Source organism: Procambarus clarkii, chromosome 40 (genome assembly GCF_040958095.1).
Source record: "Procambarus clarkii isolate CNS0578487 chromosome 40, FALCON_Pclarkii_2.0, whole genome shotgun sequence".
Classification (NCBI taxonomy): Eukaryota; Metazoa; Arthropoda; class Malacostraca; order Decapoda; family Cambaridae; genus Procambarus; species Procambarus clarkii.
Window position 1 is genome coordinate 13,833,991 of NC_091189.1, and position 13,212 is coordinate 13,847,202.

General features: G+C 41.7%; 1 protein-coding gene across 16 annotated transcripts in view; it reads right to left on the bottom strand.

The window, feature by feature from the left end:
* Positions 1–8,831, bottom strand: part of LOC123757913 (phosphatidylinositol transfer protein beta isoform) — a 44,658-nt gene extending 35,827 nt beyond the window's left edge. For 4 of the 16 annotated variants that reach the window (XM_045741858.2, XM_045741854.2, XM_045741853.2 and 1 more), the window contains exons 1-2: positions 8,685–8,831; positions 2,917–3,012 (exon numbers count right to left, since the gene is read on the bottom strand). In XM_045741858.2, coding sequence (XP_045597814.1) covers positions 2,917–3,012; positions 8,685–8,822 — 234 coding nt within the window. In that variant the 5' untranslated portion in view covers positions 8,823–8,831. Of the gene's footprint in view, positions 1–2,916; positions 3,013–8,352; positions 8,529–8,569; positions 8,600–8,684 lie in introns of those variants that run through there. The other 12 variants (XM_045741857.2, XM_045741856.2, XM_045741851.2 and 9 more) reach the window with 8 other exon arrangements.
* Between the last annotated feature and the right edge of the window lie 4,381 nt (positions 8,832–13,212).

Below are 13,212 nucleotides of genomic sequence, written 5' to 3' on the forward strand. Positions count from 1 at the left end.
TAGCTGCATCCTGAGGAGCAGCAATGACACACGTACTGTAACTGGCGGAGTTAAAAGTAACAGAGGCATCTACTGAATCAACAAGGTGTATATGGAGGGAGAAATCATCAGGAGTAGAAGAATCCAGATGGTGGAGATCAAAGTACTTAGCCCATGTAACAGGGCCAAATAAGGCATTGTATGTATTATTACGGGAAGGGATCGTGCGAGTGCGGCCGTGGCGGGGACGGCGTTGAGAACCCCCAGAGGGGGTAAAAGGCGCAGTACAGTAGTCACAATGAGAGACGGAGCCGTGCCAGGGGACGAGGTGGTCACCACTGGGGGCTGGGAACTCGACCCTACCGCAGAGGAGGGAGGGGAGAGGAGCTGAGGAGAGTAGCCAGGTCGGGGCCCAATGCAGCGGGGGCTACAGGGCCTGGTCTTCTAACACAGTCCGACTCAGGGGCTTGGTCGCCCACCCCACAAGACTGAGAAGGCACAAGGGAAACATTATCTGCCATGAAAACGAGGAAAAACTTTCATTCGCGAATGTGCCCCCACACCCACCATGGAGCCACAATTAGAGGCAGGACACCCAACAAGAAGCTACCGCCGATCTTGCCGGGGGCCCCCAGGGGTGCGTCGTGAGTATACGCCCCACAAACGCCACCTTAAGAACTGTCAGTCCGTCGAAAGCGGGTTCAGTGACGAAAGGAGGATTGACATTAAAAGGGTCCCCTTGCTCGAGACATTGGGTACTACAGTTCTACGGGTGCAAGAGTATGCCTCCTCAAACACCCGGGCGTCAAAACAAAAGGTCGAAAGAATAATCAAAACAGGCAAAAGGTCGGCGGGAAAGAACAATTTGATAGGAAAAGAGGGGGGGGGGGGGGAGAACAATGAAACATGAGGAAAAGGAAAAGGGGTCTGGCAAAATTGGTAAAGGCAGCAGCAGGAGCATAAGGCTACAAAAGGACAGAGAACTGACCCATGGAGCATCACACTCCGGCAGCCGACCACCAAGCCCCCTAACGGCGGCAACGGGCCAGACAGTGAGGGAGTAACCAAAACAAGCAAAAGGTCGGCAGGAAATGACAAGCAGATAGGAGAAGAGGGGGGAGAAAAACGAAACATAAGGGAAAGGAAAAGCGATCCGGCACAAATGGAGAAGACAGCAGCATGACCATAAGGCTACAAAAGGACAGAGGACTGTCCCATGGAGCATCACACTCCGGCAGCCGACCACCAAGCCCCCTCACGGCGCCAACGGGCCGGATGGGGAGGGGGTTACCAAAACAAATCGAGGTGTTGGCAAGTCAATGAACGTATTTTGGAATGGGTCCATAGGATTAACTTGCAATCCATAGGAATTTCAGTAGAGGTTTGATTTTGACTCAGTGGTGGTGGTTCCAGAAATATTTTTCTGAAAAGGGTTATGACATATCTCAGTTTATTGAGTTAGGTTTTGTATGAAATTAAATAGAAAATCTTAAGCTAAAGTTGGTTCTGGGCATCAGACAGTTGATGGGCTCTTCATTTACCCATGGGACATACTCTCGAGGCCTCGACAAGGAGACACGCGGGGACACTAAAAAGCCCCGAAATCATCTCAAGAAGGACAAGAAGCCAGTGGCTTGTCAAAGCTCCCCCTATTTGTCCTGATTATTTTATCAAGTTAGATTTTGAAATGTAGCCGTTTTGGCCTTTACAGGTTTGACGGGTAGGCAGTTTTATGGGTTTAATACCCTATGGTTGAAAAAGCATCTCCTGTTTTGTCCTACATTGTGGTTTGTTGACCTTGAACTGATGCAGGTTAGTATTCAATTCTCAAATGTGTATAGTGTTAAATGGTGCCTAATCACTTTGTGCCATCCAAGTGATTAGGCACCATTCCTTTCCTTCATCCTATACTAAATCCTTATCCTTGTATCCCTTCCAAGAGTTAGTCATAATGGCTTGGTGGCTTTCTCCTGATAATTACCTTACCTCCTTGTTTGTTATATCTAACCTTTTTGTTCAGTGTTTTAATAGAATCAATGAGATCAGCCATATCATGTCTGATTTGCATTGTTAGCTGCCTTGTGGCCCTCAACTGATCCTAGTATGACAGCCAACTTAGTTTTGGAATGATCTTTGATGCCCAGTGTTGAACTTTCTCCAAAGCAGATGTTCTGAACATGATGTCTCCATGCTTTGATTTCAGGAAGCTTCCTCATAAGTGTGAGAGGTGCAAGTATGCAATCTTGTCCCATGCATTATGTATCATTTATCTGATGGTTCTTGGAAAGGAATATTGCCTATAACACTTTACTGACTACCTACCACCTGTTACAGTGTGAGCCACATCACAAATGTAATGATTCATGTGCAAGAAGAGAGACTAGGGGCCAAATAAACTGTTGATGACATTGCAAGGTTATAAATCCATGGAACCACCTATCCACTAAAGCCATAAATGCCAAAATTCTGCCAAGCTTTAAAATTCAGCTTAAAAAATCATCAGGACAAAGTGAAGGGACCCTTGACAAGCCCGTTGCTTCCTCATCGAGGCCACTAATGTTAGTGGCCCTCGGGTAAATTCAGGTAAAATCTTTACCAATGCAACTTAACACAAGATTATCTTTATGAATACTGCATGTGTCAAAATTTCCATTACAGGTTAACCTAACAAGGAAAACATACTCATCCCAAGATCAGAAACCAAAATGCTGCACCCAGCATTTCAAAATTCTATTACATAATATGACTCCTCCATTAAAATCAAAAGCATCTTCAATGGCCTAAATTTACTTCAGTTATTAGTGGTATCATAAATTCATAAATTATTAATGAACAAAAACAAGTATTTGCATGTATACATAATACTTTATGTTTCAGATAAAATTAAGACAGCTTAAATTAGGAGCAAGGTGAGGAGCCAAGCACAAGGACAGTCACCAGTTTAGGGTGGAAGGTAAGCAGCCATGCATAAGGACAGTCACCAGTCTGGATATAACACATACCTCCTCTACTGTGAGTGGCAGGATGACTCGACTGAAATTGCAAGAGGATATAAAGTTAAGTCTTTCATAAACAGCAGCACCCTAAGTAAGGAAGAATAACTGACATGCCATTAATATCACAAAGCAATTAAGAAGCAACATCAGTATTATTCATTTTTTTTTAATTTAATACATTCCAAAAACTACAGTACAGTATTAATCTGAAAGATTTCAACAAGAACTCAAATCACTTCCAGTAGTTCAATGTGATTTTGTCTATATTTTGAGCTGCAACTAGGACTGAAACATACATTTGTTACTTGTGATTTCATACTTACAAATACAAAAATGTGAAGCCTAATTTAAGTTTCTTTTTTTATTTTAATTTCACCTACAGACAGCCATGCAGACACTAATTTATCATAATTTTTGTACTGCCTTACTAATGCCAGTGAAGTAACTAGGGCAAAGTCACTAGTATTCAGCATCATAACCCAACGGTGTTCAACTCTGACAAATATGGAAATACAGTACTGTACTGTAACAAATTTATGGATGCACAATAGTATGTATAAGCAGACTTCTATAAAATGACATCACTGTTGTGTCTAGATTCAACACTAATCAAAATATAAATATATAATTATTATATCCATTACAAAGGAAATGCATGAGCATAACCATGGACAATATAATATACCCACCTTCCCTTCAAAACTATTAGGCAATATTCCTATGATCAAATATTTTGTAACAAAGTTTGGCCACCACGTGGGCAGATGTAGGCACAGCCCAAAAAAACACACGTCTGCCAACAATTTTAGTGGCGTTCTCCCTGAACATTAAAGATCTGATATTAATGTGTCAAGTAGCATGATGCATCAGCATGAAAGGGTGGCATTTTTTAAGTGATTTCTGGATGATTTTGGCAGTAATTATCAGCACGTGGGTTTGTGGTACTGGTAACCAGCTATACCATTATTGTAGATAATGCACTTTTTAAAGTGTCTACGCCATATTCTGTAGTTTAACCACTGTACTGGTGCTCTGAGAGTTATTTTTTTTTAATTAGGCTACATTTTAATGTTTTTAAATGTTTTCACCACTGTTTTGAAATGAAAATGGTCGCGTTTGGAAACATTTTGACGTTAACTTTATCTGAACATTTATAAAAACAAAAATATGTCCCTGACAATTACACTATGAAGTTTTTGCCGAAACCAGGTGCGCAGTGCAGTGGTTAAGGGGCCATAAGATTTGTTCTCGTTTACAGGCAGCGCAAGGCAGTCTTCAACTAATTTTTTTTTCTAAAACGGCGCAATTCAGCCATTACCATCATGCCTTGTGGTTACTTTGTGGCAAGTCCGAGGATCAATGTCCCCGTGGCTCGGCCTCTGACCAGGCAAACTGGTTGGTGGTCTCGTCAACCAGGTTGTTGGACACGGCTGCTTGCAGCCTGACATTAATATCAGACTGGTCGATCAGGTCTCTCTTATAGGTGCTTATCAAGCTCTCTTGAACACCATGAGAGGCTGGCTAGTTATGCCCCTAATATAATTACCTAAGTGTAATTACCTAAGTGTAGTTACAGGATGAGAGCTACGCTCGTGGTGTCCCGTCTTCCCAGCACTCTGTCATATAACGCTTTGAAACTACTGACGGTCTTGGCCTCCACCACCTTCTCACTTAACTTGTTCCAACCGTCTACCACTCTATTTGCGAAGGTGAATTTTCTTATATTTCTTCGGCATCTGTGTTTAGCTAGTTTAAATCTATGACCTCTTGTTCTTGAAATTCCAGGTCTCAGGAAGTCTTCCCTGTCGATTTTATCAATTCCTGTTACTATTTTGTATGTAGTGATCATATCACCTCTTTTTCTTCTGTCTTCTAGTTTTGGCATATTTAATGCTTCTAACCTCTCCTCGTAGCTCTTGCCCTTCAGTTCTGGGAGCCACTTAGTAGCATGTCTTTGCACCTTTTCCAGTATGTTGATGTGCTTCTTAAGATATGGGCACCACACAACAGCTGCATATTCTAGCTTTGGCCTAACAAAAGTCATGAACAATTTCTTTAGAATATCGCCATCCATGTATTTAAATGCAATTCTGAAGTTAGAAAGCATAGCATAGGCTCCTTGCACAATATTCTTTATGTGGTCCTCAGGTGATAGTTTTCTATCTAGAACCACTCCTAGATCTCTTTCTTTATCAGAATTCTTTAAAGATTTCTCACATAATATATAGGTTGTGTGGGGTCTATGTTCTCCTATTCCACATTCCATAACATGACATTTATTAACATTAAATTCCATTTGCCAAGTGGTGCTCCATATACTTATTTTGTCCAGGTCTTCTTGAAGGGCATGACAGTCATCTAAATTCCTTATCCTTCCTATTATCTTAGCATCATCAGCAAACATGTTCATATAATTCTGTATACCAACTGGTAGATCATTTATGTACACAATAAACATCACTGGTGCAAGAACTGAACCCTGTGGTACTCCACTTGTGACATTTCTCCATTCCGATACATTGCCTCTGATTACTGCCCTCATTTTTCTATCAGTCAGAAAATTTTTCATCCATGATAGAAGCTTACCTGTCACCCCTCCAATATTTTCCAGTTTCCAGAACAACCTCTTATGTGGAACTCTGTCGAAAGCCTTTTTTAGGTCCAGATAGATGCAGTCAACCCAACCATCTCTTTCCTGTAATATCTCTGTGGCTCGATCATAGAAACTGAGTAAATTCGATACACAGGATCTTCCAGATCGAAAACCATACTGTCTGTCTGATATTATATCATTTCTCTCTAGGTGTTCTACCCATTTAGTTTTGATTAGTTTTTCCAATACTTTCACTATTACACTTGTCAATGATACAGGTCTATAATTGAGGGGGTCTTCCCTGCTGCCACTTTTGTAGATTGGAACTATGTTAGCCTGTTTCCACCCGTCTGCTACGATTCCTGTACACAGGGATGCCTGAAAGATCAGGTGAAGTGGAATGCTGAGCTCAGATGCACATTCTCTCAGAACCCATGGTGAAACGCCGTCTGGGCCAGCTGCTTTGTTCTTACCGAGCTCCTTGAGCATTTTTTCCACTTCGTCTCTAGACACCTCTATGTGTTCTATGTTGTTCTCTGGAATTCTTATTGTATCTGGTTCCCTAAAGATTTCATTTTGTACAAACACACTTTGGAACTTTTCGTTTAGTGTTTCACACATTTCCTTTTCATCTTCCGTGAATCTATTTCCCATTTTCAACCTCTGAATATTATCCTTTACCTGCAATTTGTTGTTTATGAATTTATAGAATAGACCTGGTTCTGTTTTACATTTGTCCGCAATCCCTTTGAGCATGTGTTGAAAAGTCTTGGGCCTTTGATGTTGATAGAGCTCTAAGTGTGACCAGTGGAACCAAATTTTCTGTAGCCTCTATGTTGTAAACGAGATACGCATTCCTGAACCAGATAATCAACATAAAACCCAAATCTTTGGGACAATTTACGAAACTGCTTTTTATTTACTTGGATTGGCAGACTTGTCCCGTTTATCAGATTTTTTGCTTTTTAAAAAGATATAATTAGAGGAGGCAGTAAAAGGTGTGGATGCACGGGCACTGGTGCCCACTTTCTCCTGTTTGCTACTATTGAGGCCCTTTTCCTTGATAAACAACTAAAATGATGCATTAGTAACACTGTCATGTGGTGACTTAAAAATTGTTTCATAGCAGGATGAAAGGGCAAAAAAAATGGGAAACTAAGAGGCTATTTGTAAAATTTGATCGTAACATGTTTTAAGGGCAGGGACCCACTGTATAAGTACTGTACTGTAATGAAAGATTCCTAGAAACTAATCCACTTCTAGTTTTTGGATACCTGTACCAAAATTACAGTACAGTAATTGCAAATCTCTCCAAATCCACTAAAAAATGCCACATACACCATGAATATCTTACATATACCAAAACGGTTAGTAATTTCAGAGAAATGAGTTGCCGAACATGGGTGTTCAGTTTGAGTCTTGAGACACATGGTAAGCAAGCAGAAGAAAAAATGTTACCAACAAATATAAAACAAACCGAGTACTGTGTACCGACACACCCTGCTATCATGTCATGCAATATCAGATCTTAATGCTTAGCAGTTCCCAAGAATAAGCCTGCCTGCGGGCCTCTCCAAGCAACAGCCTAGTGGACCAAACTCTCAAGTCAATGACCTCGGGCCAGGCTTGGGAGAGTAAAACAACTCCTAGAACCCCATCAAGCAGGTATCAAGCTGCCAAATATTCCAATATTTGGTTAAGGTCTCCAACATGAATACTAGTCTTCAGAAATCCACAGGACTGAACCCAATCCGGAATTAGGTTTGTTATTCTAGGAGTGCTTAATAGTAATGATGGTACAGTAGTTACACACCATAATATATTACACAGGGAACTTCCTTTACAAATGGGCAATATCTGGACACTTGTGTGACCAAATTTTCGATGCCACCAGTTTTAATTAATCTTTGCATTTGTTCTGCAAGTACAGCATCCATTCTAATTTCCTTTTATAGAACAACTCAATATAAATACCATCAATTTTGACGTTTTTTACTGCAAACTTTTAGTCAATCATGAATGTAAATGACCAGCGAGTTTATGCTATTCTTAAAACCCCCACAGCAACTATATTCTCTATCACTTAATTTTTTTTAAGGAAACAGAATTTCCTATTAAAGCAGGTGGCATTATAATAATGGTTTCATCAGAAGATGGCTGGTAACAAATCTATCTACCCTATATCAGCAGCCAATTGAAGTTAAAATACCCAGTAATTAAAAAAACAACCTCTAGTGACCTGTTTTAAACATTATAACATTTTACTTTAAATACTGAACACTGAAACGCCGTGTGTTTGCGCGAAGCTCTGTGCTTATTAGTAGCTTGAGGCATTGTATGTACTACCTCTATCTATAAATTCAACATTATGTTTGTAACTCATCTTCTATGTATGTACTTTTAGCTGAATAAACATTTGAATTTGAACCCCAATAATACATGGTGAACTGGCAAGATGACAAAGCTAATTCTTAACAAAGACATGTACATTATGCCACTAAGATCTTTATAGTACATTGGAGAAATAGCTTCAGCAGACCTCCCAGAGCCCAATGACCATTACCCTAGCTGGTCCAGCATGACAGTTAAAGCTACAATCATCAAGTACAGGTTCAAGCACCTCGGCGAGGCCCTGCTCATATTTCTGGGTGACCAACAAATAAGGTTCCTACGGTTTCCAGAATTAAGACCAAGATGAAAAGTTTGTTTATAATGAGCACAGGATCCGCTACACAAGTGCCGAGCAGTTAACATGCAATCAATGGCATTGTTGACATGACTAACTAGGGATGGTTAGTGAAGGCGGGCAGGGAATGGCTACTCCTGCTTAAACCTCCTCGTCCACTCAGTCTACCCACCACACCACCACCACCACCACCTACACCAGGTGGTATTCCCAACCACACTGTCCTTGGCCCAATTTTTGACAGGACACCGGACTCCATTGCCTGATAACAAATGCCTAACGGGAGAAGATGCTCTCCTCAGTGCTTATATTGACCCAGCTCGGGGACATTAACCAGTTTCCCTGCCGGGAAAGCCCTGGCCGGGGGCCTGGCTCTCCAGACAACACCACCGCCGGTCCCCTGACGCCCTCCCGCCCACAGTTAACTTACAATTCTTTGACGAGCATTTTGGCTGGCGGTGTTCACACATGGGGTGGTCCTGACACTGGCTCTTACGTCACGAGAGGACAGCACTGGGCCCCGGAGCGGCAACTCCCGCCCCCGCCGCCTCACGCCCCGCTGCCACATGTCGCCACCCACGCCACCGCCGCCACCACCTCCTACTCACACTCTCTAATCTTTCATATTTATTTATTTCTATACAAGAAGATACATTGTACATAGTAATGATGTTGATTTTACATTCTTGTAAAGCCACTAGCACGCATAGCGTTTCTGGCAAGTCCTTAAACTAACAGATAATTTTAAGTAGATAATTTACAGTAAAATTGACAAAAAATGTTTACAGGTACATTATAAGAAATTTTGAAACAATAAACAAAGATTAGGTGAATACACAATAATAACAAATAATTTAAAAGATAATTTACAGTAAAATTGACAAAAAATGTTTACAGGTACATTGTAAGAAATTTTGACACAATAAACAAAGATTAGGTGAATATACAATAATAACAGATAATTTAAAAGATAATTTACAGTAAAATTGACAAAAAATGTTTACATGTACATTGTAAGAAATTTTGACACAATAAACAAAGATTAGATTAATACACAATAATAACAATACACTAGATTCCCGCGCGAGGGTCAGCCATCTTGGCGCGCGGATTGAACGCTCCTGGCTGGGTTTCCTTTCCTCACCTCATCCGGAGCTCATCTTTGAACTCAGCTGGCTTCTTAGCTAGTTTAGTTCATTTATTATGCACCCCATACCCATCTTGTGGGAAGTAGTGGAAAGGGTTACAGAGGCACATAATGGGCTCAGAGACTGAACCCCCATAACATAATGCCCTTGCGCCACCCATAGCTCTACTGTTCAACAAATCCATAGTGTCATACTTTCCCTGATATCCTTAAAAAAGCAAGAGTAACTCCAGTTCATTAAGGAGGCAATCCGCCGGACATAACCAATTACAGACCAATATCAAACCTACCCATTCTATCAAAAATATTTGAAAAAATTATCTACAAACAGCTCTATTCCTACCTCGTGAAATTCGAAATTCTCAGCCCCCTGTCAGTTTGGCTTCCAGTCCCAAAAGAGTACCAATGATGCAATTATTAGTCTCCTTGATGTAATCTACTCAGCCCTTGACAAAAAATGAGTTTCCAATTGGTCTCTTCATTGACCTGAGAAAGGCCTTTGATACTGTTAATCACAACTACCTCTTACTTAAACTCCAGCATTATGGACTCCGAGGCCTTGTCCTGGACTATATCCGATCCTATCTTAATGACAGACACCAATGTGTAGCCATCAATGACATAACCTCTCCACCCTATCATTAACCGTTGGAGTGCCACAGGGCAGTATCTTGGGACCTCTCCTATTTCTTATATATATAAATGATCTGCCTAATGTCTCTAATATTCTTAAACCTATACTGCTTGCTGACGATACTACCCTCATTTATTCAGACCCCAACCCACATACACCATCCACAGCTAGACCCCACAGTCAACTGGAAGTGGGGGATAAGGAACTGGATCAAAATGAGACAGATCACAACCTCAGCCTCCCTACCACCTCGCCCACTGTTCGCTCCACTGTTCAAGCAGTGGTTGCCCTTCGTGACCGGTTGCAGGAACACCAGCAGCAGTCACAGCAGGAGATGGAGCGGCTGCAAGAGCAACTCCAACATGAGAAAAAATCCACCAGCAATATTTCGATGATGGTCACGTGTATGAGGAGACTTAAGCAATAACTGCCAAACTTTCCCTGCTTCCACCCCTGAACCCTCCAAACATGTGTTCGCTTGCCCATCAGGTGAAACTTCTAGTGATCTTGAAATCTTGTGTAGTGGCGTCCTTCAACACAAGTTAACTGCCAAAGTTGTGCTAAAGTATGTTCAAAACGACTTTATAGCTGGAAATGACCGACAAATTGTACTAGACAATTGGAGGCAAATGTGTGACATTGGTAATAAACTAAGAAATGTTCCTGAACTTATACCGTAGTGAAATAGATAATATATATATTAAGTGGACCAATAATATCAATATATAATGCTGACTTTAAATGCACAAATAACTAAGTTATCCATCCTTAGCTGGAACATTGCATCCCTAAAAAAAAAGTTTCTCATATTTACATCACAAAGTAACAACTGAACACATCAATATTGTATGTCTCCAGGAGTGCAGAGTTCCCACAAGATCCTCACCCCCGAAATTGCCCTCATTTGTTTCTTACAACAGTAACCTCAGATCCAGTAACTCTTGCATTCTATACATCAAACAATCCCTACCCCATCAACTTCTGCCAGAAAAACAAACTGCCGGTCAACAGTATCATGGAGTGAGGATCTATGTGGGCAACTCCGTCCTCAATGTATTTAATCTATATGCTCCAGCAGGAAAGTTAAATTATATTGATCTTCCGGCCTGCGCTCAGAGCCAACTATCATTCTTAGTGACTACAATGCTAGACACAAGGACATTGGTGGCTCTCGCTTCAGTAACGGTAATAGGAATCAACTGCTGTCGCTACTAAATAGTCACCAAGATGTGCAGATTGTGGGCGACCTTGAACCCACGCATTTTTGTGGAGGCATTCTAGACCTCTGTGTTGGTTTCAACGTCTCTCACGTCTGGTGCACATCATCTATTGTAACAGATTTGTTGTCAGATCATCACCCTAGATTGACTACTCTATGTATAGGAAATACCATCCTGCCCGGTGGGACTTTCAAACGCAAACGGCTCAGTGTTCCTCCTGCTCGACGTGAAGACTTTGTTGCTCATGTGTCAGAGTGGTACAGCACTTATGATCCCTCCACAGTCCAGACATTTAATGACGGTCTAGTACAGAACATTCAGATGTTCGCTGACCCTTTAGGTCGGCCCCCTGCACCATCCAATAGTCGGAACGATATGAAAGGTAATAAACACCATGCCTATTACAATGACCCCAAACTGCGTACTTTGAAACGCACTGCCAGACGAGTTGGATTTGCATATAGGGAAACACGTACGCCAGCAATGCTCAAGCTCTTTCAGAAAGCCCTAGCCAAGGCGAGGGAGCGCATGACAGAGCTCAGGCAAGATAACTGGGAAACTTTTGTTAACAGTCTCAACTCTCACCCCCCCCCCCTCAGCCAGGCATGGAAGGATATTAAAAGAATTAAAGGCGATAAGATCGGCCAAGTAGCACACCCTCGCCCTCTACACAGAGCAAACGAGTTAGTCGATGCTTGGGCAACCACCTCTAACCTCTAGCTTCAATAATCTTCCCCAAGACACACAGTTCAGATTAAATGCTGGTTACGGAGATCGAGAAAGGCTCGTTGGCTTCATGCTCCACAAGGAAGATGAATGCAACGTGACATTTACTGAGTTTGAATTACTCGCGGTCCTAAACAAAGGTAAAGTAACATCCTCCGGTGAAGATGGTATCACTTATGACATATTACGTCTGCTCCCTTTAGTACCAGGGAATCCCCTGCTTGAGCTGTATAATATGAGCTATGTTACTGGGGAACTTCCTATCTCTTGGACCAACAGTATAATCATTCCAATTCCCAAGCCAAATCAAGAGAATGCTTTCCGCCCAATTTCCCTTACTAGCTGCATTTGCAAAACATTCAAGAGAATGGTGCTAAACCGTCTCCTCCATAGAATAAGAACCATGCTATTCCCCCAGATATATGGCTTCATGCATGGAAGGAGTCTGCATCATTCCATCACCACCTTTCGTACCCTGCACACTGAAAAGTCATATACCACCTTCCTAGATCTCAAGTCTGGCTTTGATATTGCAAATAGACATGTTATCTTGAGTGAGCGTGCAAGAATGAATATTGGTGGTCGGCTTCTTTCTTGGATCAGGGGTTACTTATCCAACAGGAAGTCATCTGTATTTTTCCAGGGGCAGTAGGAGTGCAACAAGAGACTTTGAACTAGGTACCCCGCAGGGAGGTGTCCTCAGTCCTACCTTATTTAATATCTTAATAAACACGTACGCTGTTAAACTCTGTACCGAACAAACCCAACGTCCACATCATTAGCTATGCTGATGATATAATGATACACACCACTGGGTATGCTAACACGCAGAACACTCTTAACTCTGTATTAGACTCATGTCAGGACCTAGGTTTAATTATCTCAGCAGAGAAAACAAAGATACTAAATCGGCGCCCACCCAGGCAGGGAGGAGCTATTCGCAAGATGCAACTATCTGATGGCTCTCAGCTTGACTATGTAAACAGATTCAAATACCTTGGCCTTGAGGTGCCACTGTATGGTCCTGTTGTATTCAGACTCTGTCGTCAGTATAAAGAGAGGCTCCGAGCTCTCAAGGCTGTTGCAGGTTATCACTCAGGCTATGGTGCCAATGTCAGAATTGTTAAAATGATGTACCTTGCATACATCAGATCTTTAGTGGATTATGCTGCACCTCTGCTTGTTTTGATGCCTGAAAGAAAGCTTGGAGGGCTTGAAAAATTGCAGAACG